The following is a 27827-nucleotide window of genomic DNA, read 5'->3' as shown; positions in this document are numbered from 1 at the left end:
GAGTCAGGGAAGAACCACTTCTGTGGGACAGTCCACACACTGGAGCTGGTCCACACAAGGCCAGCAGCTGCGAGGGGGCTTGTCTCTGTCACCAGTCTCACACTCGGTTCCCCATGTCCACCAAGACCAGGACCCACGGGCCCACCTGACCTACATCGGGTGCTCTGACGTTCAGGCTGCACTTGTGATTGGCTTTTCCTTCCTCTTCCAGAAAATCACCACCACTGATTGCGTAGTAAACACAGAGGGGGCTCTTCAGCAAGCCCCTGGCTTCTCTGGTCTTAGTCTCCTCTGTCCAAGAAGGGAGGGGCTGGGGTCCCTCTCTGACATCTGCCTTTTCCTCCCAGGTTGCGGCTGTGTGGCCTCTACGGCTGCCTTTCTTCTTCTCTAGACGAGGGCGACCACAGTCCCAATTCCACAGGTGCTTCGGAATTCAGTGGGGGCTGCCGTGGCCGTGAAGAGGAAGCCAGGGTATCAGGAAGTGATGTTGGCATAAATGGCCCACATGATACAACCTCCCAACCACTGACCCTCTTTTCATGGCATCAAAGCATGGTGAGAACATTTAAAAATAAAAAGAAATAAATTATAATCCAAAGGTGCACCCACGTATGAACCATGCCATCAATCCTGCTAACCCTGGGCCTGTCTGCACAAGCCTCTGATGGCCCCTTGGCCCCTGCCTCAGACCCTGGGAGCACCACCGGGTGCAGTGGCCGCATCGCCACCCAAGCTTCTCCCAAGAGGATTTGAAGCTACAGCCAGCTTCCCTGGATGGGGCCCTGTGTGCCTTTCCCTGTGTAGATTTTGCTGTGTGCCCTGTCCGAAACCAGTCATGGTCCTGGGAGTCATCCCTCCGAGTAACAGAACCCAAGGTGGTAGTGAGGGCCTGGTTCGTCCACACTGCGTGGACAGCAGGGGCCCAGTGGGAGGCCATGATGCTGCAGATTCCTACCTACTCTGCACACGGAGGACACTGGGGATTTTAACTAGAAAGAGCCTTCCTTGGCTCGTCCACACTCCCCTCTGTATGTACAGGAAGAAACTGCTCAAGTTCAGGGAGGAAAATGATGGAGAAGTGGCGTCACTGGGGGTGGCATGTGCCCTCTCCAGCCGGAGGCTCCCACAGCAGCGGCACTGCCCTGCTCACTGCACACCACAGGCAGTGCCTGGCAAGTAAGCAAGCGAGCAGAGAAGCCCTTCACCATCAGGCACGTGTCACCTCCAGCACACAGCAGCACACGGTGTGCAGAGCTCACTGGAGTCCTGCAGACCCTGGCGGCGGAGCCAGAGTCCATCCTCAACCAGCGGAGAGCCCCCGTCCAATCCTACAGAACAAGGATGACCGTGATTTCAGTAAATACGTGCATGTCCCCAAAGCCCTAACACAGAGTGAACGAGTAGTTGACGCGTTAGCATCACTGACTAAATACCCACAGGACACAAGCGTCTCATTCGTAAGACAAAACCAAACTAAGAAAACCTTAATTTCTCGTTACTCCAAAGAAACGTTCAGGTATTGGGAACAGGCAGCCGCCAGCTCCTGATGCCCCTGACAGGGCAGCCCGCGGGGGGCCCTATCTGGCCTCTGGGGACAGGCAGCACCCACCCTGGTGGCTCCGGGAAGCAAGTGGCACAGCTTATGTTCAGACGAAGGGACAGAAAACTGTAACAGAGCAGGAGGCTGATGAAGGAAGCCTGGAAAGGGTAGGTAAGCACATAAACCAACCTAAACACCTGCTTACAGATTTAAGTGGAGAGAAAATCGAAACATGAAAAAGTAGACAGATTAGTATAATTTGAGTAAGTGTGGCCATTACATAGTTTTCATCCTAACACAGCAGGCGGGGAAGCACTTGACATGGTGACCAGGGTCAAGCCGGTGGCGGGCGGACGGGGCAGGCTGGGCCGGGCTGCAGGGCCTCAGGAGACCTACCCGGGACTGGCCCCTCAGAGGCTCGCCTCGTCTTCAGTGAGGAGCTGCCTTCCTCAGCAGCAACGGGAAGAGCTGGCCCTGGGCCTGTTTTTCCTGGACGATGTCAGACCCGCTTTGGGTCTGGGCTGGCAGGGCTGCGATGAAGCGAGCACACGCCGCCCGCCCCTCCTGTGCCCACCCGGGGCAGACCCGGCTCTGCAGCGCGCTCTGCCGGGAGCTTCTGGAAGGACGAGCTGTCTGAGTGCCATGTGGGCAGCTACAGTGATGAGCCGCCTGTGGCAGATGGGCCCTCGTCGCCCCAGGTGCAGACTAAGTCCAGCTCTCCCCACAGGCGGCCACACTGCAGTTGGCAGGCAGCCTCCAGGCCTGACTAAGCACTGCGCACAGAGGCCGTCTCTGGAGGGTCGAGGACACAGGATATCGTTCTCAGGCAGCTCGGGGATCCCCGGGCACAGGAGTGGCAGCCTCCTCCCACCTGGGCGCACAGCTGAGGAAACTCACTTTCGCCACACAGAACCCGGAGTTCTGGCGCCTTCTCCGCGTCCCCCCCTCGGTGAGCACAGGGCTGCATCTTCCCAGCAGAGGGCGTCGGAGGGCCATGGCAGGAGCAGGGGCTGGGCAGGGTGGGGACGCAGGGGACACAGGGGACCTTCGGCGGCGACAGCCTGGCCCCTCCAAGTCTGCCACTCCTGAGGACCCTCCCTCGGCCCCAGGGGACCGGAGCGCCCCTGTCTCAGTCACTCTGCAGAGTTCACTCCTTCACACCCCCGCGCCCGCGCCCGCCCCCGCCCCCCGGCTTCTGCCTCCTGACTCCGTGGGAGGCACAGCCCCGCAGCTGGGAAGGCACGTGGCCGTAGGTGTCAGCACCTGGCTCAGGTATTCTGCTCACCAGAAGTGCAGGTAGGACCACGGCCTGCAAGGCCAGCCAGGAGCCCCAGCAGCCCACCTCTCAACGCTGTGCATGACACACCAAGATTCAGGTGTGAAAGGCTCCTGATACAAGTCACGCACAACACCCCATAGAGGAATCCTCTTAGCGGAACATCTGGCTTTGTTAACAAAGCCGGTAATCAAGATGTAAAATCGGCCCCCCAAAAGACGATCATAATATGAGGGCAAGCATTGTATTTCCTATGTATTTAAAGGTAACATTGTCCTTGCCTGGAAGATTTTATTTTCAAAATGTTCTTCGCTTGCTTTCTACCACACGGTGGCTCCCTCCCTGCCCTCACCCAGACCCACGACTTGCAGAGAAGAAACATGGGCGCTCCCTGCACACCCCAAGAATCTCCCAGAGAACCCAGGTAGATCCAGGTGAACCCACCTGGCAGCCTCTTGCTGAAATGCCAGCCATCAAGAGGAGGGTCCTTTAAGGCCGGCCAGAAACACACGAGCCCGAGAAGCCAACATCACAATAAAACGGGAATTGCCAAGAAATCCTACCAACCAGAGCAGAGTGGGCAGCCCAAGAACGTTCGCCTACCCAGGTGTGCTCCGCTCAGGCAACACCTGCTCCCAAGAAGCAGAAGCTCCAACGCGGCCTCCTGGGCTCACAGCTGGGCTGCTGGGGAGTTTATAGGAACGTCCCAGAGGCTGGACAGCAATCTCGGACCCCCACCATCCAGAGAGCTAACGACCAAACGGCGATACCAGGCTCTCTACAACCAAAACTGGTGCAGGCACTGCAAACAGGAGGGAGGACTTCCGGGCCCGGTCTGATTTCTTCCAGACCTAAAGCCTGAGTCACAGCATCTCTGCAAGCCCCTCCATTCTGGCAGGAGCCCAGCGTCCACATGCATCCACCGGCCCCTCCGCTCTTCCGTAGAGCGTCGGCCCCTCCGCTTGCACACCCACCCCTTCCTGTCCCCACTGTGCCAGTCCAGTCACAGGAGCCGTGGGCCCTGTCACACCCCTGTGAAGGATCCCTGGGGGTCCATGACACCTTCTTCATTCCTAGCTGGTAAAACCAAACCCACTTCTCTGGCTTTGAACTAACCAGACGTATGCCTGGGGAGCACCTGCACAGTGTGCTGGGGAGGGACCTGTGGCCTAGTGAATAAAAGCCACAGCACCGACACATTCTCCAGGCTGTTCCTCCTGCCATTTCTCCCAATTTCTGCACATGCTTATCTCGTGTCAGTACCCGTCGCTCTCCCGCTACATGACACAAACCCTCATATGCAGGAAGCCCCACCCACAACCCCATCAGGGTTTCTGCTCCTTGTCCTATGGCTGCATTCATGGTTTTGCAGGTTCACCCCAGGTTCCACGGCTCTCTGGGAATTCTGTGCCCCTTTTTACCCCTGCCTGTGACCGGCATACACGTCTGCAAAGCAGTCAGATGACCAGCAGGCCAGGAAGGGCCCTGAGCACCAGAGTCAACAAGAAGAGATATTTGGGCTGGCAGGAGAAAGGCCCAGGGTGGGCCACAGGAGCTGAGCAAGGTGACATCAACTTGAAAGTGCACGTGCCAAGTATTATCAGCCCCCCTTTCATACACGCACACAGATACACATGCACGCTGACGTGCAGACGTGCACACCTACACAGGCTCACATTCACGTACAAACACATCCTTGCTCTGCAACCCCAGGCCCCACCGCACCGGCAGGAAAACGGCACTGGCTCTGGCTCACTCAGGGTTCCCTTCGGCTTTTATTTCAAACAACTGGGTTTAACTGATGTGCTTTTGCAGACTTAAGGGGAAACATGCTTACCCTCCAGCACAAGTCTTCCAGGGGACTAAACAGAGCATGGGGGGGGGGGGGGCCTGGGAACCTCAGGGGAGAGGAGCCCACACTCACGCCTACAACTGGGTGCATGCCGGGAGCCTCGCTGGGTGTGCTGGGGGATGGGGGAGTGTTCCTGCTTGGCACTCTTGGGGGAATTCTCTGTGTGTGAACCTCCCCTATCAGCACCGAGTCACCCCGCACATCAAGAACAGAGAAGATGCTCTTAGACCTCACTCCAGACTCCACCCAGGCCTCCGGCAGGACTCCTCCAAGAGTCCTGGTGCAAAGCTGAGAGGTGCAGAGAGGCTGCGGGGGCACCTGTCCTGGGGGCACATCCCAGGCAGGGTCCAGGGTCAGGAGATGCCTGAGGGAGGGGCCGTCAAGGACATTCTCTGTGGCAGAGAAGAGTCTGGCAGGTGACGATGGCCTGGGGTGGTGAGCAGGGAGTGAGGGCGGCACCTATACCTGTGTCCGAGTCCTTCTGCTCTCCATTGGCCCCCACGGTGAAGGGTAGCTTCCGTTTGGTTGCTCGCTCCCTCACCTCCTTCCCTCCATCACTGCGATCCAGCTTTGGGGTCTTGGTCAGAGAAACTTTATCTTTATCCTAGAAAAGAAAGTGACGCTTTCAGACATCATTCCCAAATTAAGTTCTTGGAATCCTCACATTTGCTGTGATTTCAATTCATGTGCCAGGAAAAGCAAATCCCTTACTTGGGGCAATGAGAAGCACAGCCTGCTAGCCAGGCTCACATGAGCACACATGGCTCCCTCCACCTTCCTCTGGCTCCACACGGCCCCCCTTCTCCTCCTGAATCCCGAGTATTCCCATGACTGTGAAAAGAGGAGAGACACAAGTTGTCTCCAACATGGTTTTCCCGGGGAAGGATTAAATAATGAGGAAAACAAGAGCTGGCCTTAAAAAGGGAATGTCGGCAGGTGGAGAGTTCTGTTTTCCACCAAGAACTCCCCTATGCGTGGAAGGAGCCCAAAGCCCCCTGCCTGTCTGGGCCTCCCGAAGACACCTCCCTTCCCGGGAACAGGCCTCTCACCCTTCCCCAACTGATGTCACCACATGCCGGTGACACTGTGGGGCTGTTCTGGGGACAGATCCTGCAGGCCAAATCCCTGGTGCAGGAGGGTGGGCAGGGCGTACTGCCATCACCCTCTTCCTGGTCTTGTCTCAGGGCTGGTCCTTCCTGCAGGGTGAGGATCAAGAAGCCCAAATCCCAGCCCCATCCTGACCAGCAGGCCAACCTGGGGCACGTCAGCCCTGTGCCTGCCCTGGTGCCACCAACTGTAGAATGACAGACGGCACCCACTCACGATGAGTGGGGGGCTCAGTGCGCAGCGAGCAACACAGTCACTCACTGTGCAGTGCTGTCCACACAAGCTGAGGTGGTCCCATGCGGAAATGGACATGCACAGAGCCCTGGAGGGCAAGGGTGAGGCAGCCCTATTCCAAAATGATGAAGGACCCAGCGCTGAGCAACGGCAGGAGCCCCTGCCTTGCTGGCTGCGGTAGCTAAACACCCTGGACGCCCGCACCCCTGGCTGACGACATGTCCTGGGTGGGGGCTGCTCAGTGGAGACTTCCAAATTCTAACCGACACCACGGCTCCATGTGCTCTCAGAGCAGCACTCCCAGTCTCCCCGCCCTGTCCACGGTATAGCAAGAGGCTTTGGGGCGCACGCGGTGAGCGCCTGGAGGCAGCACGCGCACAGCCTGCTGTGCTGGCGGAAAGGACTGCTTCCACGCCGGGGTGCCTGCTGTCTGCACTTTTCCGGAAGCTGTCAGTGAGCATGGTACAGTCAGAGCCGCACCCCCATGCCACCCTCACAGCAGCAGGGGTCCTTGGGATGCTCCCGGGAGGAGCCACCTGTCAGCACGAAGCATGGCCAGTCCTCATCACCTGTGGTCCTGACAGTCTTCCAGCTTAAAGAGCCAGCCATGGCACCTACCAGCCGTGGCGGTTAATGAGACACACCCTCAAATGACCAGGGAGATTTCTGCCAGAACACATAGCCAGCTTCAAGGGCATCTGGAGTGCAAAGAGGGGCCCCGGGCAGGGCCTGAGCTATGGCAACACTGCTGGGAGATGGGGCCACACAGATGCTAGGCGTACCACACCTCCAGGGACGTCCACCTGTTATCACCTGCACCCTGCCACCCCACCCAGCACTGACAGAAGAATGGAACCCATCAGCAAAACCCCCAAACTGCAGTAAACACCAACCCACTGAGAACACTCCCGACCCACTGATGGATTTCATCTACACGTTTATATAAAAGAGGCAATAGAAATCAAGTATTCAGGAATGCAAGAAACTCAAAAACCAATGTAACTCACTACATTAATAAGGGAAAGGAAATCATATGATCACCCAACAGTTGCCAAAAAACCTGGTGATAAATTCAATACCGATCCTGACAAGAACTCTCTGCGCACAGGAGTCGGGACCTCCTCCCCTGACCAAGGGGTCCCACGACCTGACACCTGACGAGGGGGGTGTTTCCCCAAAGAGGGGGAGGCAGGGACGCCTAATCACAGCTGCTGGAGAACAAAACGAGTGTTTTTAAATGAGCAAAAGACGTGAACACACCCTCTGCAAAAGGAACCAGCCACGTAACCAACTCACATTTGGGAAGATGCTCCGCGTTAAGATAATGCAAATTAAAACCAGGAGGAGGGAACCACGCTCCCACCAGAGCGGCTAACACGAGAGACTGACGGCATCGAATGTTGGCAAGAAGGTGGCGGAGCAGGCAGACCTGGGTGTTTCTAGCATCAATGCAATGCACCCCCACGTGCGCACACACGGCACTCCTGTTCCTGAGAATAAGAAAGAAACCTCACTACTGCCCATCAAAAGGCGGAGGGATCAGTCAAGTCCAGCCCAGTCACAAACGGAGGTTCCACGGCGTCAGAAAGACAGCCGCACACACAAGCTCGCGGAGCGTCTCCCACAGCGGGCAGGTCCCGTGTACTCGGCCGCCACACGGAGACACACAGGCTCCTCTGTCATCACATGTGGCTCAATCCCTCCCCCCTTTTCCCCCTGAAGAGTAACAGAGTATTAATCTTAAGATGTTATGTGTATACATGAAAACTAAACCCTTCAGATTAATAAGTGAATCAGAAGCTGCTGGTTACAGAAAAGCAGCTGGTTTCTCCGGACTGTAGATGACCAGGAATTGATGTTATTAAAGAGTCACTTCAGTTAGTATCAAAAGACATCAAAACACAGGCATGAATCTAACAAAATCTAACAAACCCTGCGCACAACGACAAAACATTACCAAGAGAAACAAAGACTTAATAAACATGGAGGAGTGCTCCTGTTCACGGTCAGAGGCTGCAGAACTGTTAACAGAACGATTCTCTGCAAACTCAGCTTTACACTTGAAGTGACCCAATCCAAATACCAGCAGGCTCTCTGTGGGCACCAACCAGCTTACTCCGGCCTGCGTGGAGACGTGAAGAGTCCAAATGAGCAGCAGATGCCGAGGAACCACAGGCACGTGGACCGTACAGGGACGGCAGCTGCTGGAGGCGGCCCTGCAGCAGGGACCGAAGGGTCACACCGAGGGGCAGAGGCTGCAGCCGCACCTCCCTGGGGACAGAGGCTCCGCGGTGACACAGCGGGGGAGGCACCCTGTTCTGTAAGTGACGGAGACCATGGGAACATCCACGGGGAAGCAAGTACACACTGACCCCCGCCTGACAGGGCACACAGCGACAGGAGCCCATCCTCATCACCGGCATGCCACAGTAAAGCAGAGATAAAAGCGCCAGATGCCGCCACGCCCCCGAGGGACTAGAGGTAAGCCGTACCGCCTGTGTGACAAGGACAGGAGCTGGCCTCAACTCTCGCAGGGACAAACTACTAAACCGTATCTACTGCTGTACACACGTTCACGCCTTCACTCTGTCACACCCCACGTGGAGCAGCCCAAATACACCTTCGCAGAAGAAGGTGCACAGAAGGGGCTGGACACTCGTACGGTGGAGACCGCACTGGGAGGGGGGGTGCTGCCCACAGGAAAAGCCTGCAAAGGGGATGTATGTTCAAGCGCAAGTCCCCTCTTACAAATCCCAACAGGGCCTCGAGGTCCCTCCACAATGACGGATATCGGGAGGGAACCGTAAGGAGGCCTCCCCCAAGCCGGCGGCCATACAGCATATTCTGATCTGGATGCGGGTCCATCCCAGGTTTTAAAAATGAACTAGACAATACGACCTATTTCACTACAAAGTTGACAGTTCCTGAGTCCCAGCTCCTCACCCACGAGCCGTGCGGGAAAAGCCAACACCTGTAACGTAACCAGAGCGGGTCAGGGGCTCCCCCTTGAGCGGCACAGCAGCTCCGACGGGGCTCTCAGGACAGACCCGGAGTCAGAACCTTGCTGAGCAGCGGGGCTGGGGCAGGGAGTTCACTCCAGGCTGTACTACTGAGCTTCCCTCGCTAGCAAAACAGGGGTCGCAACAGAAGCCAACAAAATGTCTATCTTGGGTGGTACCGAGCTAAGAAAAGCACAGGGCTACCTTACTTGAGGAAAGAGCAAAGCCAAATGCACACGTCTCCTCTGGCCAACATGTGTGCACCGCTCCCGCTGCCCACATCAGAGCCAGTTCTGTCCAGTGACTGCTCTCCTCAAGGAAAAGAAAGCAACTCAAACCAGCCTGGAGCGAGCCCTGTGTTAGAAGGCAACCTCTCCACGGCAGGACGGAGCTCTGGAGGCCTTTTCTGGCGTCTGCCTCAGTGCAGCAGGCCCTCTGGGCCAGCCGTGCGGGTGGAGAAGACCTGAGCTGGGGGCACAGTAGTGTGAAGGTCCAGCTGCCCACCCAGTCTGGAGGCAGAGAAGGCAGCCCGGAGAGGGGTGCATGGGGCCTCTCCCTTGTCCTCTGACCATGGAATTCTGTCCCAGGAAAATCCACACACAGACCTGGGAACACTGACTACCCACCATGGTCTGGCCATTTCGTGTGAAAGCGTCCCAGAGGGAGAGGGACCACGCTCACCCCAGGCACATTGGTCCCCGGGGGCTCCAGCTCCTCATGGGCACACTAGCACACGCCCATCCCAAGCTGCAGCCAGACCCTCCACAGGGCCCCCAGACCCAAAGGCCACACCCATGCAAGTTCAGACCACGCTCCAACCTCAGCCCACCCACAGCTCCTACCCGTTCCTGCACATGGCACAAGGTGCTGGGGGACAGGGCAAGTGGGACAGAACTTGTGACCACAGATGCCCTCACACCAGAGCCTCCGTGGCCGGGCCGCTGTGATGAGCACCGAAGCACAGCTACACCCGCAACCCGCTCCCCGCCTGACCTCAACCAGAGGAACAGCTCGGCTATGCTCACTCATCTCACACCCCACCCAACCAGGGTGTCAGCAGAGACAGCAGGGGCACTGACACAGAGCTTCCGTTCACACAGGTCACAGTGTGGATGGCCTGCCACGCAGGCGTCGAGGGGGACAGGGACACCTCAAGGGTGAGGACAAGCCAGCACGGGCAGCTTGCCTCCCCCGCACAAGCACGAGTCACTCCTGTTCTTGCTGCAGATGTGCTCACGGCCACAGAGAACACACAGCAGAGCCTGCACCTGCTTCTGTCTGTCTGATTCCAGGTCCACACTCAGCAGCGCCCCCAGGCTGCGGGGCGGGGCGTGCACCCTGGAGCCCAGAGGCCACGGCACATCACTGAGACAATGATTCGGGGTTACAGTGCCTTCTCCGAGTCCCACGGACAACGGGCCACACCGCGAGTACAAGCACACCCCAGCAGTGTTTCTGGTCAGGACAAGGCAAACACGGTCAAACGTCAGATCTGTTCTCACTGAAACCATGACGGACATCTGTGGCCCCCAGAGCAGAAAGGTGGGGCCACACCGACACTAACCTCTGCAGCCTGTACACAAACCTAACTAAAGCTCCACTTTGGTTTCTGAATAATGAGCACATCCTTAAGAAAAAGCAAGTTTTCTTTGAGCCGGACCTTGTCTGGGTCACTGTGGCTGCAGAGGGACGTGACAGGACAGGGACAGCCAGCCAGAGGCCTGCGATGGTGAGCCAGCGAGGTGGGGCGGGCAGCTCAGGCGTTACCTTCTTCCCCGTCTGTTTCTCCACCATGTCGTTGCTGAGGGAAAAGTCTTCGTGCTGTGGTGTTCTAGAACACCCACCCTTGGGCATCGTTCTTCTCTCCTCACCTGATCTTCATTTATACGGCCATCGCTTCGTCATCGACCGTCTGCTTCAAAAGAGAGAACACACAGGGTAAATCAGGACCAGTGCACACAAAGGGCAATCTCAAATTCATGCCCCCGAATGGACTGACTGTCGCCCGCCGCTCTGAGGGGGCTGTGCTCCCCGCTGGGACAGGTGCCCAGCAAGGGAGTTCAGGACTCACAGCCCAGCAGTCCACTGCAGGAGGGAGAGCTTAGCCCTCCTCTTCCAGGTCCCCTCTGCCTGCTCCACAGGGGCAGCAAATCACAACCACCACCCTCTAAGCCATGGCCTCGACCCCACTCACCACCTGCACCCCCTGGAAGGCAGCTCCCTTCCCACACTGCCCCCAGACAGAAGGTCAGGATGAGAGCCACACAGACCCAATTCCCCAACTTCTTCCACATGACAAGGACCTGAAAGCAGCCATGGGATGCCGCTGAAGGAGTCTTACAGTCCCCCCAGATGTCCAGGCAGTGCTGGTACCCCGATCTGTAACCTCTGAGCCAGACCCTGCACTTCCCAGGAAATGCCAGGACACGTACTGTATTAATTCTGTATTTTATGATGTTTTGACATGTTTAAAAATAAAAAAAACAAACCTGCTGTCTGGGGAGGGACTGACCCTCCCAGAGTTAGCCCTTTCTTAGAGACAGCGAACCTTTGCTACACAAAGCCACCCACCATTTCTTTACCACACACAGGCCAGCCACCAGGCAACCAGAGACCACCCTAGAACCTGCAGCATTATTCCAACTAGCCAGTGCCAAGCTCTCCACCCCGCCCGCCTGCCCTTCCAGCAGAAACCCCAGCAGAGACTGTACCTTACTCCTATCTTCTGCCTCCTGGCCGCCCTGGTGCCTTCCCTGATGGCCCTGGCTGCGCTCCCGCTGGGACCTGAGAGGAGAATCAACCTCCTTTCAGTCTCTGCCCGTGGCCACGCCGACCCGACCAGACCATGACAACACGGGCCTTCTTAGAACACAGCCTCTTCTACCCCTTCTGGGCCTCCTGTTTGCTCCATATAGTCTTCCTAAAAGCCACTGTCTTCCTTTTTATAGTTTTTGTATTTCCCTTTTTTAAAGGTTTTATGTATTTATTTGAGAGAGACAGCATGAGCGATGTGAAGGGCAGAGGGAGAAGCGGGCTTCCCACTGAGCAGGGAGCCCCACGTGAGGCTCAGTCCCAGGACCCTGAGATCATGACCTGAGAGCCGAAGGCAGATGCTTAACCCACTGAGCCACCCAGGAGCCCCTACTTTTAAATTTTCATCCTCAGAATTAGAAAACATTTTATACAAACAAACATTTTATACAAACCATCTCCTCTTCCCTTGGTGACACACCTTCTGTGCTTTGCCATTTTGGATAAGTAGTTTCTGTAACTAACTCACCTGGAATTAACTGGCCTCTACTAGGTAGAAGTGTGGCTTCTGAAATACAATGTTCAAAGGCACTCGGTAAGTGGAGCTCCACTCCCTGGTTTTCTCCGCTCCCTGTGCGTTGAAAACTAACCTGCCCTTTACCATGCCTTCTGGAGATCCTCTTATTCTTCCACATTAACTGATAAAATTTCATCAAGTATTCTCTTGATACTAAACTGACCTAAGAAGACATCTAAATTTATTTTGGGAAGGGGGGAGGGACAAAGCTGACCAACTTTATTCACTTCCTGACACTTCCTCCCCCAGGCACACAAAGCAGGTGGACAGGGCGTTTCCCTCCACACGCTCCAGTGATGGAGGCCAAAAACAACACTTTCTATCTCCACTTGAAACTATGAATTCAACATTCCTCTCCAATTTTCCAGGACCAAACTAGAACATCTCAGCCTGGCGAAGTGGCCTCTCAGAGCCTGACTCAGAGACAGCTGCTAGAACTCATCGGCTATGTTTCAGCCGAAGTTTGAGAGAGTACCTGACTGCCTGCTGTCACGATGGGCCATTGAGCACAGGCATCATGGGATGTCCAACACTCCTGCTCTTGAACGTGAAACACAAGAGTCCGCGATCGCGTAGGAAACACCTGGACCAGCACACGGCCTCAGCACAGACCCCACGATGTCCGAACCCCCATCTCCCAGCCTACTCCACAGGGCCTACGCCAAGAGACAGGCACGGATGGCCACTTCATTCTTTAAACAGATGATTTCACTATGTGTCCCTGAAACGCGTGTGGCAGGTGGTCTCTCTGTTCGAGGTAGAGTTCTGAGACCCCTGAACTCCAAGGCCTGCCCTCTGTGGGAAGCCGGCACAAGAGCTCCAGAACAGGATGAGGGGACCCAGTGCAGTCCCACACCTGCCTCGGCCTCCGCGCCCAGCTCTCTCTCAAGACAGACACAGAGGGCGCAGGGCACGAGGACGGCTCGAGTCCGTTCTGAGCCCGCTCGCCCAGGAGCTTCCTCTTCACAGCGCCCTGGGCCAGGTCTGAGGTGGACGCCCAGCATCACTGGGAAGGAGCTCTGCCCAGGACTGGACAGAGAGGGTATCTGGAATGCCACCTGAAGGCCTTCCACGACGGCCCTCCAAGGTGCACCCAGTGGCTCTGGGAGTACTTTGCGAACCATGAAGTACCACGACAACGCTGCCTGTCAACGGTTCTCATGGTCGGCCTTCAAATTACACCACCGAGGCCTTGGGTGCAAGTCTTCGGGGGAGGTCCTCTCACCCAGGCTCGGACACACCCTCCTCTGCCACAGGCCGCTGTCCCTGCTACCAGCACGCACCTGCCAATACGTTCTGTTAATGTCCAAAATGAAACTGCTCGTTATTTCACCAGCAAACATGGCTTTATTCTGGAGCAGCAGAGAACAGCAACGCAGGACTGACGAGCCAGCCCCAAACCAGAGGCAATTCCAGAGCAAAGAGGAGGCGGCTCTTTTATAGGGGGGTGGGTGCAGGTGGGGCTGCTGTTAACGCAAAGTCTACAGGGGTGAACATGGGAGCTGAAGCGTAGTGGCTTCTCGTTGTCTGGGCTGTTGCTGGGGGAGGAGGAAACCTTCCTTCCTCCTGCTGGGATAGTAACAGTCTCTTCCTGTTGCATTTGTAACTGACGGCTAGTGCTGAGCGTGAGAGCTCCCCCGGCTCGCCTCACCTCCCTGTTCCACTGTAAATGAGATTTCCCTTTATTAATTTTCACATTTCATTTTGTGGACAACCAGCTAATTCCATGCGATCTGTCGCAGGGTGCAGGAGGCCCCAAACCTCACCACGATGGCCCAAGGGACATTCTGTGCCAGCCACCAGCCAAGTGTGCCATGTCCCGTGCCCACAGTGGGCCTCACACACTCCTAAAGGCCATTGTCCCCAGGGCACCACCCCACCCCTCCGCCAAGGACCGGGAACACTGCTAGCTATGGGGTTAGAAGTGTCATCCCAAATGTTTTGCTTTCTTTTCCATAAGACGATTTTTCTTGAGCCCACGTTCACTGTGACAGCTCAGACCACCGAGGCCACCTCATTCCCCTTGGTTACAAACACCACAGTATTCCGAACCGGTCAGGAATATGAGGACAACCATGATGGCCATGGTCCCCTCAGGGCCTGGGACATCCAGTATTCCACACTCATTTCTCTAGGGGCAGTCAGTGAAACAGCTTCACAAAGGCCTTCAGCTCCAAGGCTCAGATGTGTCAATGATGCCTTCCAGTCGATGTTCTTGGAGAGCTGGGCACACTGGGTCAATCGTCCTGTGCCTTGCGGGACCCGTCTGGCAAGCTGTGGGGCCAAGGGGACTTGAGTCCTCCCGGTTATGTTCTCAGTGACAAACTCGCTGAGAACAAGTCTCAAATGCACCTTTATCTTCTGTCTACCTGGTCTTCCCAAACCCCCCACAGGCTGGCCAGTCTCTAGGGCTCCCCACCATCCCACCCCCCGGCATCCAGTCAGCCTCTCCCTTGGCATGGAGAAATGGCCATGCCAGCAAAGGGAAGGACGCAGATGCAGAGAGAGCCCCAGCAACTCTCAACACCACCCACAACTTCTCCTAAGCCGGGCAGCTACACACGTCAGGAGCCAGGCTCACCACTTCTCCCACAGGTCCTTTCAGAGGGTAGAGGCTGCCAGGATGCCACAGGCCTCCCTGCTCACTGCTGGGCACTCACTGTTCAACCCCAGAAGAGGCTGGGGCACCACCCACCCCTAACAGAGTCATCACAGTGGAGACAATCTTCATGGCTGGGGGACCCTGCCTTCTAACTGGTTACAGGCTACCTCAACCTGGGCTCTGGGGCTCTCTGACCGAACAACCCAAGCTGCAGGCCCCAGAGGCAAGCTGGCTGTCCCTGCTCAGACGCACTGTAACCGTGTGAATCCCCTCACTCCTGCATCAGAAGATGCCCGCTCTGAACACAGGGACGCTCTACTCCATGTCAGAAACAGGCGTGCTCTGGGACACACGCAGACCTGACACTCGGCACCAAAGCAGCAGGACATGGGGAGGTGTCTGCAGGGCAGTGTGAATTTGGATGAAGGGAGCATGGCTGGTCTGAGGCCTGCTCTGGCCGCTAACCAGTCCTTATACAGGTTGGGCTGCTGGATGCAGCCCCTTCCCTGCACCTCCAAACCAAAAGGCAGCTGCTCCAGCTTCGCAAGCTACTAGGAGGCACGGAGACCACACAGGAAAGCACACAAGAGCACCTGGAGTTGGGCGAGTCCTCTGAAAAGAGACCCCAGCCCGTTCCTGAAACCCAGGTTCAACGCCTACACTGGTGGCTCAAGCAATCTGTCAATGATCTGGCAGCCATGTGTCAGAGCCCAGCCTCTCAGCCTGGAAGGGAACCAACAGCTGTCTGCAGCCAGCTCCCTACCCAGGGTCACACATGGGCTGGGAAAGGTCATGCAGCCCTGCACCTGTCTACGTCACAAGTGGCACACAGCCCCACGGAAGCTCCACGTGCTGTGTGACTGGCAGGGTCTCTTTCCTGCTTGCCTCGGGGGCCCTGCACTGTGGGCTTGGACAGAAAGTCCATTCAGAGGGGCTGCAGGACAGTCACGACAAGAGCTCTCCAAACAAGGACAACGAGGAGGTGTGTTCCTCCCAAAGGTGCCTCGGGCAGTGTTCACGCTGAGAGCTGCCACCAGCACCAGCACCAGACCCCACCCACACCTCCACAAGCCCACACAGGGCTTTCTGTAAGCTGACCCCAAATGCCACACTCATACTGTCTTTCCTTCTCAAAACACAGAATCATACTGCAAGTCCCTCCCCATGGGTAGGAGACACGACACGCATGACAGAGGCTCCCTCCAAGACTGAAGCAAGAGGGGAGCAGACACCGTTGCAGGGCCTCCAGTTCAGAAAAACCCAAGGACTCAGCCTTAGCCTTCCTTTTCAAGCGACAAGCTAACAGCAATGAACTATGGGAAGTGGGAAGGCATTTGTTCTGTCTTCCTGTGGATCAGAGCTGAAATCCGAGTGGACAAAGCCCCGTGGGCGTCATGTCCAGAGGACCAGGAGAGCTCAGCCCAGCCAGGCCAGGGCAGAGCAGCTCTCGTGGGGAAGGTGCAGAGGCCCCAGGCCAGTGTACACGGGCGACACACACCAGCAGTCAAGGAACGCCCACCAGCTCCCAGGGCATCTTGTCCAACTTAGCAGCAAGCTCAGGAAGGAGAGAGGAAGCCTGAGAAGATGACCCACGTGAACAAGCTCACACACGGGAGGGAGTTCTGAGAACTCAGAGAACATCAAGAACCCCTCCTTAACCAACTCAAAGACACAGACTGCGAAACAAAAAGAAACCATGACTTAGAAGCAATCCTGGTTTTAGGAGAGTAGAAAAATTCAAGGAGAGAATAAAAGATTCCAAAGTCTAAAAATGAGAGGAAAGGCTAAGAACTGGAGAACCAATACAAAAGCTCCCAGCCCTACAAAGGCAAAAGCACTACCAAGGAAGTAACAGAACACAGCCGAGGACACAACTCTTTCCATAGGAGGAATGTGACCAAGGGCAAACCAGCACCCATGGTGACTTAACTTCACCAACCCCCCAGCCCGCCTAGGACAAGAGGGCGGGACAGCACGCAGGACAGCACCACGGTCCTCGGGGAGAAGTGCCCTGCATTCTCAGAGTGCCAGATGACACTGGAGCCATGGTCCAGAGACTCAAACACCGAATCTAGCCACACTGTCAGCCAGGGCAAGAGCACGGTGAAGACAGCTTCAAGCCCACAGAAAAGCCAAGCTAACCACCGCTTCACCCTTACTGTGAGGAGGACGAGTGGTCACACAGGTCACAGACTACAGCCCAAGGCCAAAACCAGCCCCTCTACCATAGCGCTTAGGTAAAATCTGAGAGCTAAGAATGGATTTCCTATTTTATTTTATTGTTTTTTAACAATTTTATTTTTAAGTAATCTCTACACCCAATGTGGGGCTTTAACTCACAACCCCAAGATAAGAGTTGCACGCTTCACTGATTGAGCCAGCCAGGTGCCCCGGGTTTCATATTTTATACCTTTGCGGGACAAAGAAATTCAACACTAGTATTTGTAACATATGAAAACTGCATGGAATTAGAATCTCCATGTCCATAAATAAAGTTTTACTAGGCGAAGGCCACACCCCAAATGCCGTCCTGGCCCACAGTTCCCACCCATTTGCCACCGGCCCCCCACCATGATGCAGTGGTTGTGCTGTGTGCAGTCTCTGAGGGTGCCTGAACCCCTTCTGGGGGCTTGCAAGGCCAACACTGTTTTCTTGACAACCTGCCTTTCACACAGGACTGACTGGTGGGGGTTGCTGCCATGCCCCCTGCGCAGGCGAGACCCTTACACAGCCCCAGTAACACGACCCAGGAGCACCTGCAACTGTCCTTGAGAAAGAAGCAACAATTTTATTTATTTTTTAAGATTTTATTTGTCAGAAAGAGCACACGTGCGAACACACAAGCAGAGGGGGCGGCAGGTAGAGGGACAAGCAGACTCCTCACTGAGCAGGGAGCCAGATGCGGGACTCAGTCCCAGCACCCTGGGATCATTACCTGAGCCAAAAGCAGCCACCCAGGCATCCCAAGAAGCAACAATTTTAAATCTTACTAAATTGCAAACCTTGGGGCCCCGTCCTTCTGTACTCTTGACAAGACTCAAGGGTGCATGGCAGGCACTGCTAGCCCCCAAGAGAGCCTCCGGGCATGGCCAGCTGACCCCACTACATTTTCACAGGACATGGGTTTCACCTGAAAGACTCTCAGACAAACCGTTGTTATTATTATTAAGAGCTGGGTATCTGGCAGTTATCTTCTCAAAAATCAACGAACTGGAGCTATCGCTTCCAGGAAAATTAGTAGTAGCTGTGGTTAATAATAAACTTTTGAGCTTCCAAGTGCAACCCGAGCTCAGGAAAACTTGTATCCATGTCCACTAGCTCAACAGCACCCCAGCAACTGAAGACATTCTAACAAGACCGGTAGTAACTTTAAGAGGTAGGTAGGTATGTAGGTAGGTATGTATGTAGGTATGTCCGTTGTAAAGGAGGCTCCAACATGGGGCTCAAGCTCACAACCCTGAGATCAAGAGTCTGACGCTTAACTGAATGAGGCTCCCAGGAGCCTCAAAAAAGGTTATTTTTAAAATAAACATGTTAACTTTAGGAAGATCTGCGTAACTCAATGAATCAACATTTTCCAAATGACCAATATAGGGAACCCGCCAGGGAAGACCACTAATGGACAGAACGCAGCCACGCATCTGCAGCGCCGGCGCCGACCAGCAGGGTTTCCAGACCCTCTAGGAAGGTGCCCAGATTTGTCTCTTTCCACACCACATGCCTCTGAGAGGCTGGATTATGTTTACACTTTAAAAATATATATATAGCAGAATGCCATAGATGAAGTGCAGACAGAGGGAGCGGTATCCAGCTATCCGTTATTTAAGGCAGACGTTAGAGAGATTTGTACATACAGAAAACAATGCCCCTCTTTTCACTAAATTCAATTCCTTTTGTAAAATACTTTCTTTTCAGTAAAAATTTATATGTACTACTTTACTATTTTTTTCAAGTATTATTTTTTTAAGTAATCTTTACACCCAACGACGGGGTTCAAACTCGCAACCCCAAGACCAAGAGTCACATCCTGCTCCGACTGAGCCAGTCAGGCGCCCCTGTACTACTTTATTATTTTAAGTGACTTCAGTATTTAAACATTTTCTCAGTTATACTTTTAAAGACAATATGGTAATATAATAATTTGAGAGCTGTAGCCCACATAACAAAAACTGTGTTGTTACCAATCCTTAAGTGTTGTAAGAGAGCCGGCCCAACACGGCTGAGAACGTCTGCAGAAGCACAAGGGCAGAGGTTGCAGAGAAAAGACCTGCTCTCAGGAAATAAACCCAAACCAGCACAGACTGACATGAAGCCATAAAACAACTACTGAGCAGGCCAAACTGTCCTGAGAAAAGAGTGGAAAAGATTTCTAAACAAAGAAAGACAGAACTCATGCAAATAAACTTAAAACTGAAAGGAAAGAATCTCAGATTACATAATTACATATTAATAAAATTAAATACAGTCAAAGTCAAACACAGCTGAAGAAACAGTGTCAAAGCAGCATCATGTGGCGACCAATAGAGCAGGACCGGAAACAAGCTCACACCCCCAGTGGGCACTGACTTAGGACCGCAGAGGTGCCAGAGGGCAGAACAGGGGTGAGAGACAGCTCTGTCCGCCAGTGGTAAGGGGACAACTGGACATCTGTATGGAGAAATGTGACAATTTCCAACTTACACAGAAATCCGTTCTGGATGGATAATCTCAACGTAAAAGGCACAGCCACGAAGCTACTAGACCACAGTAGAGAAAAACACCATCGCACCTACAGCAACATAAAGATCTTTTAACCAGAAACATTAACCATAAACGTAAGGTCTGAAAATTCTGACACTTTAACAGTTAACGAGTTTTGTCTATTTTTTTTAGGCTTTTTTTTTTTTTAAGATTTTATTTACTTGAGAAGAGAGAGAGACAGGCAGATAGTGAGAGCACAAGCAGGGAGGAGAGGGAGAAGCAGCACCCCCCCCCCCCCCCGCCGAGCAGGGAGCCTGACATGAGCTCGATCCCAGGACCCTGGGATCACTACCTGAGTCAAACGCAGATGCATCACTGACTGAGCCACCCAGGCGCCCCAAGTTTTCTCTATTAAAGGTCACCTTCCCACAGAGCAAAAGAGGATATTTTCTATGCATACAACTGACAAAAAGCTTTTATCCAGAATAAAGAGCTCCTACAAGTCATTAAGAAAAAGACAAAATACCCAAAACAAAAACGAACACGAGACTTAAGGCACATCACAAAGGAGGAAATTTAAAAGGCCAGTAAGTGGATGAAAAACTTACCAACTGCTTTAGCAACAGAAACTGTAAACAAAAATCAAAGTAAGGCCTCAAGTATCAACGAAGACGCAGAGCAAAGGGAACGGACCCATTCTGACGGAAGCGCGAACCACACAAGTGCGGGAAGACTGGGCACACGTGCCAGAGAAACGCAGGCACACACACACGCCACGGACTGCACAAGAAAGTGCACCACCGCCACGTGTGCACGACGCCCCACTGGCATGGAGCATGACACAGCAGGGACAACACACGCACTACCTCCACAACGCTGAGAAAAACGACACTGTGTCCCCCACAGTGGACTCCAGGGCTCGAGGATGCCTGCCTAGGAATCAAGACTATTTAGAAGTGAGGGTGTGTTTGCCAAGGGAGTCTGGAGAACGGGGGCTGGAGGCTGGCCTGAGCAGGTCACACAGCTAAGCTTTCTGAGGTAAGTGAACTGTACAGGGGCATCCGGGTCGCTCCATTGGTGAAGCACCTGCCTTCGGCTCAGGTCATGATCTCCGGGTTCCGGGACCGAGTCCCACCACGGCTCCCTGCTCAACGGGCAGCCTGCCTCTCCCTCTGTCCCTCCCCCCACTCACGCTTGCACTCGCTCGCTCACTTCTCAAATAAATTAATTAAAATCTTTTTAAAAAGTGAATTGTATATTTTTACTTTGTGAACAGTGGGTGTCATGCTACATTTCACAATAAATAAAAGTTTAAGAAGCTGGGTATGTTTAAAACATAACATGAACAATACTCCGGCAGGAGTTTAGAAACAGAAGGTTGGTCACCTGACCTCATTCCAGACTGGCCTCCCTTCCCGTGGCCCGGCCCCCAGGAAGGGGCAGTGTAATTACATGGACATTATAGGGCAGCATTTCAAAGCTTCCCTAACCTATGCACAAAGCACAGCACAAGACACTAATTACAGAACAGAATGGAAAACGAAACCTTCAGACATTCAAGGTAAACACACAGCTAGCTCCAAGGTAGGAGGTGAAGACAGACTGAAAAAACAGTAGGAAAAACACCGTCTTCCACAGAAGGAGCTAAGATACAGACTAAATGTGATGAGAGAAGAGAGCAAGGTGGGCTCAACAACTGCGTGACAAAGTAGAACAGCAGACTGGAGGAGGAATAAGCTGAACACACCCTCTAAAGCTGCTCTGCATGGACATAAACTGAGGGAGGTGACCGATGGGAGAACAAACACAAACAGAGAGGTCAGAAAGAGAATCAGGCACACTCACGCATTTCTGCTGGGAACGCACAAGAGGGCGGCCCTGGAGGACGGGACTGGGCGCACCCTGCAGAGTCAAGCATGCGTCGCCCTGCAAGCTAGCCGCCCCATGGCTGGAGCTGTCCTGAGATGCAGGGGCAAGGACAGGAAAGGGCAGTACCACCCAGAGACACAAGGCCCACGTGCCAGGTGGCTGCTTGGAGCACGTGGTATATCCCACACCACGGAGCTGGACAACATGGGGGAACTTACTACATTGCAGTGACCTCCACAGTACCGTCAGGTGTGTTTGTGGTAATGGATACAGAATACACAGGGTGGTTCAACCTTGAAACTCCCCCACAGTAACAGGCTGAAGAAGAAGAAAATCACAAACCCTAACAACTGATACAGAAAAGGTATTTGACAAAATTCAGTACTCCTGATAAAAACTCACAGCACAGCAGGAGCACAGGGGCATATCCTCAATATGACAGCAAGCTTCCACAAGACCCCACAGCTAACATCATTCCTCACTGTGGAAAACTGAACGCTTTCGCCCAGGATCAGGAACGAGGCAAGGCTGTCCCCTCCCACCACTGCTTCTGGACGTCATACTGAAGTACTAGCCTGCACAGTAAGGCAAGAAAAAGAAATAATAAGCATATAAATTGAAAAGGAAGAAATAAAACATTCTGTTTGGTGATAACATGATTGTCTATCTAGAAAATTGCAAGGAATCTCCAAAAACTCCTAGAAACAATGAGTTCAAGCACGGGCACAGAACCACCAGAACAACACGCGAAGTCCACTACACACGTGACGCTTGAGCAACACGGGACGAACCGCTTAAGTCCATTTACACGCAGACTTCTTGGATAACTACAGCACCATCCTGTAAATGTATTTTCTCTTCCTTTTGATTTTCTTAATAACATTTTCTTTCCTCCAGCTTACTTTATAGTAAGAATATATAATATATGAAGTGCGCCTGGGTGGCTCAGTCGGTTAATCGTCTGCCTTCAGCTCAGGTCACAATCCTGGGGTCCTGGGATCTGGCGATGTGTGGGGCTCCCTGGGGCTCCCTGCTCAGCAGGGAGTGTGCTTCTCCCTCTGACCCTCCCCTTGCTTGTGCTCCCTCTACCTCCCCCCCTTTCTCTCTCAAATAAAATCTTCAAACAATATATAATATGTGTAACATTCAATCTGTGTGTTAATCGAATGTTTATGCTATCGGTAAGGCTTCTGCTCAACAGTGAGCTAATGAGCAGAGTTCTGAAGGGCTCAGAGTTACACACACATTTTCAAATGTGTGGGGGTTGGCGCCCCTCACCCCCACATTGTTCAAGGGCCAAATGTATTTCTACAAACTAGCAATGAGTGTGTGGAAACACACCACCACCTACAACAGCCCTAAATAAAAAATGAAATGCTAAGGTATAAATCTAAAAAAGAAAAACTATAAAAATCTGTAAAAATTTTTAGGGGAAGGTAAATAACAGAAGAAAATCTTTAAGACCTAGGGTGAGGCAAAAAGTTTTCATTGTTATGTCCTTAAGATGTTATTTTTAAGCAATCTCTACACCCAGCGTGGGGCTCAAACCCAGCACCCCAAGATCAGGAGTCTTAGCTCCACTGACTGAGCCGGCCAGGCACCCCCGGGGCAAAAGTTTTTAGACAGGACCCCAAAAGTGCCCGCCATATAAGGACCATGATACAGTGCACCTCCACAAGATTACGGCCTTTGCTCTGTGAAAGACCCAGTTCCCAGGTGAAAAATTAGCCGCAGACCTGCGGATCCGCAGTCAGACGAAGGGCTCATTTATTAATAATCCACAATCAAAACAGCAGCAGACACCCAACAACCCACTTAGAAGATGGACACAGGACGGGAGGGCTGCACCGCGGCTCCAGAGTGGCGTCAGGCGCAGACAGAGATCTGGACACAGGACGGGAGGGCTACACCGCGGCTCCAGAGTGGCGTCAGGCGCAGAGATCTGGACACAGGACGGGAGGGCTACACCGCGGCTCCAGAGTGGCGTCAGGCGCAGACAGAGATCTGGACACAGGACAGGAGGGCTACACCACGGCTCCAGAGTGGCGTCAGGCGCAGACAGAGATCTGGACACAGGACGGGAGGGCTACACCGCGGCTCCAGAGTGGCGTCAGGCGCAGACAGAGATCTGGACACAGGACGGGAGGGCTACACCGCGGCTCCAGAGTGGCGTCAGGCGCAGACAGAGATCTGGACACAGGACGGGAGGGCTACACCGCGGCTCCAGAGTGGCGTCAGGCGCAGACAGAGATCTGGACACAGGACGGGAGGGCTACACCGCGGCTCCAGAGTGGCGTCAGGCGCAGACAGAGATCTGGACACAGGACGGGAGGGCTACACCGCGGCTCCAGAGTGGCGTCAGGCGCAGACAGAGATCTGGACACAGGACGGGAGGGCTACACCGCGGCTCCAGAGTGGCGTCAGGCGCAGACAGAGATCTGGACACAGGACGGGAGGGCTACACCGCGGCTCCAGAGTGGCGTCAGGCGCAGACAGAGATCTGGACACAGGACGGGAGGGCTACACCGCGGCTCCAGAGTGGCGTCAGGCGCAGACAGAGATCTGGACACAGGACGGGAGGGCTACACCGCGGCTCCAGAGTGGCGTCAGGCGCAGACAGAGATCTGGACACAGGACGGGAGGGCTACACCGCGGCTCCAGAGTGGCGTCAGGCACAGACAGAGATCTGGACACAGGACGGGAGGGCTACACCGCGGCTCTAGAGTGGCGTCAGGCACAGACAGAGATCTGGACACAGGACGGGAGGGTTACACCGCGGCTCTAGAGTGGCGTCAGGCGCAGACAGAGATCACCTAGCAGGGCATTTCCAGAACACACGTTGCTGAGAAAGTGAAGTAACACACACCATCTCATGAAGGAAGTTGTTCTGTAAACATGTCTCTGGGGCGTGTGCAGAGGGCGTGTGTGCAGGGCAGAGACACAGACTGCTTTTCTCACGAAAGGAAGCTGTCCGGATATTTCAGAAACACTGGCCGAGCTGGTTAAGAACCCTGGGTTTGTGGGCAGATACATCTAAGTTTCTCCATCTGCAAAATAAGGAACTAAAACCTTCTCCTGTTAAGAGGTCAGGACAACATCTGACGCTGGCCCGGTCCTCACCCAACGCTCCTTCGAGACCCGCCTCCCAGGCTGGAGGCGCCAGGAGGTGCGTCACTAGTGCTGGAACCCCTGAAGTTGGTGAAGCCAGGCTCCCAGGTGCACGCCTCCAACCTCCTCTGACACGACACTCTCCCCTTATCGTTGCTTTACTGCCTCAAAGGTGCAGTCCCACCTCTTCCAAGCACAGGCTGGCAAAGAGCCACAACCACCCAGGCCAGTCCTCAGCAGGCTGTGGGGTCCTCAGAGACGTGGCCAGGGTGGGCTGGCTGGGACCTGGCCTGGGAGTAAGGAGTGGTGGGCAAAGGGTCTGCCCACATTCCACTGCAGGTGGACACACCCCAAGTGACGTGCGTACACAGGCCTCCAAAGCCACAGCACATCCACACGGACTTGTGCAAACCCTGCCAACAGCCCAGATGTCCCCCAACAGAGAACAGATGGACCATGGTGGCCCCAAGATGTGGATGAGGGCCCTAGGCTGCAAGTCGGCACTGGAATTACGGGTTAGGGGACAACGTCTTCACTTGGGTGGTCGCACAGGCGCACATACCATGGGGCCTGTCCTCGGGGACACAGAAAGTGGGCTCCATTTCCCACACCACTGTTGGCATGTGAGGCCTCTGCCGCCCCTCAGCTTCAGATGAGACTGGCTCACCCCCCGAGGCCCTGTGCCCAGCACACAGCGTCCTGGCCCTCAGTTCCCCACCCGCCACGTCACCCCTCTGAGGCAGAACAGCAAGTGATGCCACCATGGCGTGCAGCCCCGCCGGAGAGCCCCTGGCACACAGGCTCGGGGTGAGACAGCCCTCCACGTGGGCCTGAGTCCCCACTTCTCACATGCTTGTTTTCTCATGTCAGCAAAGGGTGCTCCTGAGTCTCCCCCAGGCCTACACTCCAGAGGCTGGAGGTGGGCTATTGTGTGTGCAATGTACTGTTGTGACAAAGCTGTGGGACAGGCTTCAGTCTGCCCAAGGACACTCTCAGGTACATCTTCTATTAGAATTCCTCAATTAAGAAGGGATGGCTGGGGGCGCCTGGGTGGCTCAGTCGTTGGGCGTCTGCCTTGGGCTCAGGGCGTGATCCCGGAGTCCTGGGATCAAGCCCCACGTCAGGCTCCTTCGCTGGGAGCCTGCTTCTTCCTCTCCCACTCCCCCTGCCTGTGTTGTCTCTCTCTCTGTCAAATAAATAAATAAAATCTTTAAGAAAAAAAAAAAAAAAGAAGAAGGGATGGCTGACATCACAGGAAACTCAACAACACACATGCCCTTAAAGACTGGATCACTGGGCCCCTGCATGGAAAATGCTAACACTGCCCACATTCCCTTGTACTTTCCTACAGGTTCAGGTAATAGCCGCTGTTCTCTCCCAGAATATGCTGGAGACATGAGGCACCGTGGTCACAGGAGGTGCCTGCAGAGAAAGGGGAGAGAAGCCACCTGCTGAAGTAGGTCCTTCTGGGGCACGTGGCTGACAGGTCCCTGCGTTTGGGCCACTCAGCTGGCTCTCCGAACTTTCACGGCATGCCCAGGACAATCTGACTGTTGGCCAACAAACCAACAGAGAGAAGACACAGAACTTCACAGAAGTGTAATGTTTTAGATAGAAAGGGACCCTTCCCGTTGGCCGTGGGATGAAGACAGCCTGCACTCACGGGAGTGTCCGAAGGAGGGCATGTGACCGCACACGCACCCACACACAGTCCTGCTGCACTAGTCGCAGAGCACATCCCAGCCAATTTCCACAACAGAGAGGATGTGTGTGTCCTCCCTTGTGCGGCCTCAGCTGGTGTGCACACACAGGCAGCTCTGAGCCAGTGGGCATTCTGGGAAGCCCAGGAGTCCAAGCGTCCCGTCTCACAGCCCTGCACCCCCCACTGATACTCCCACTGTGCCGTCCCATCCACGCCACCACCCCTCATTCCGACACCAGCCCTGTGGCAGGGATGAGCAGGCAGTGGGGGATACACATCCACGGGATACTGCCACGTGGTCTGCAGAAAGGGTGCCCCACGCATGGCCTCGCCAAGAGCACATGGGGTGCCGCTTCCCAACCCTTGCCAAAACTACTTTAACAACAAAAAGATGGTGAATGCCAGCCTACTGGGTGCACAGCATCTTGCTGGTGCCCACGGCGACTTGTCCGTGTGCGTCTCCCCCCATCCGACCACTGTGCCCCTTGGTGAATCACGGGCTCTGCACGTACTGGCCGCACCACCCCGTTGCGCCTTTGTTCTCCAACGTCTCAGGGAACAACGTGCTCAGAGCAAGGCTAGCAGGACGGGTGACGGGAGAGTCCTGCCGTCCCACGCTCTGTTACACGGAGGATACACTAAATGTAGCCATCAGAGTGACCTCCTGGCACAGCAGTGTCACCCTGCACTCCACCACGTCCGCCACACGACACACCGTGCAGGCCACACCCCCACGGCACCCCCAAAACAACACACCTTTCCCCTGGAGCCCTTCATGTCCATCTGTCCATGCCAAACACCACAGAAGCTACTCGCCCTGTCCACCTGCTGTGACCCTGCATCAGTGCCACACGGCAATGTTCCCCCGAACAAAACCCGAACCAGGGAAGCCGTCTGCTCCGAGTGTCCTGACCAGTGCAGACTTGCTGACACACCAAAGTGTCAGTCTGAAGAGGACGTGTCTGTATCAGAAACACTGTACTCACAATGCACTCTCGTTTCCTAAAACAGAAGACCTTCTGCAGGGGCACCTGGGTGGCGCAGTCGTTAAGCATCTGCCTCCGGCTCAGGGCGTGATCCCGGCATTCTGGGATCGAGCCCCACATCAGGCTCCTCTGCTAGGAGCCTGCTTCTTCCTCTCCCACTCCCCCTGCTTGTGTTCCCTCTCTCGCTGGCTCTCTCTGTCAAATAAATAAATAAATCATCTTTAAAAAAAAAAAAAAAAAGGCTACCCTCCCCTCGAAAGATCATCTTTGCTTTCCTACATTAGATAACTGACAGAGTTAAACAATAATTTCCCTGCTTTAACTGCAAGGTTTGCCAAGTGGATGCTTGGAGCAGAACAAGCCTAATTAGTAACAACTATATTTTCCAGAAAGAAACCCATAATGAAGCCACCTCCCTTCCCCTGAAAGTCAACTGGTCTCATCAGACGCAGGAATGTAACAACCAGGGGGGCCTGCAGCATCCACTGGGTCCAAGGGTTGAACCTCTGTACTCGCCGAAGGACGTGCCAGGGGAGGCCTCACA

The 27827-nt window shown here is 54.4% G+C and overlaps 1 protein-coding gene across 13 annotated transcripts in view; it reads right to left on the bottom strand.

The window, feature by feature from the left end:
• The window catches only part of ANKRD11 (ankyrin repeat domain 11), a 186034-nt gene that overhangs the window by 22613 nt on the left and 135594 nt on the right, over positions 1 to 27827 (bottom strand). For 9 of the 13 annotated variants that reach the window (XR_015727984.1, XM_087870365.1, XM_087870362.1 and 6 more), the window contains 2 exons: positions 10776 to 10923; positions 5134 to 5272 (listed from right to left, as the gene is read on the bottom strand). Coding sequence is in view for 12 of the 13 variants with exons in the window: in XM_087870362.1 (XP_087726488.1) it covers positions 5134 to 5272; positions 10776 to 10862 (226 nt within the window). In the remaining variant the exon portion in view is untranslated. Of the gene's footprint in view, positions 1 to 5133; positions 5273 to 10668; positions 10924 to 11719; positions 11793 to 27827 lie in introns of those variants that run through there. The other 4 variants (XM_087870357.1, XM_087870360.1, XM_087870358.1 and 1 more) reach the window with 3 other exon arrangements.

The sequence above is a fragment of the Ursus americanus genome, chromosome 21, assembly GCF_024610735.1.
Source record: "Ursus americanus isolate L20-20 chromosome 21, mUrsAme1.1.p, whole genome shotgun sequence".
NCBI lineage: Eukaryota > Metazoa > Chordata > Mammalia > Carnivora > Ursidae > Ursus > Ursus americanus.
The sequence above is the reverse complement of the archived record's forward strand: the minus strand, read 5'-3'. Positions and strand labels throughout refer to the sequence as shown.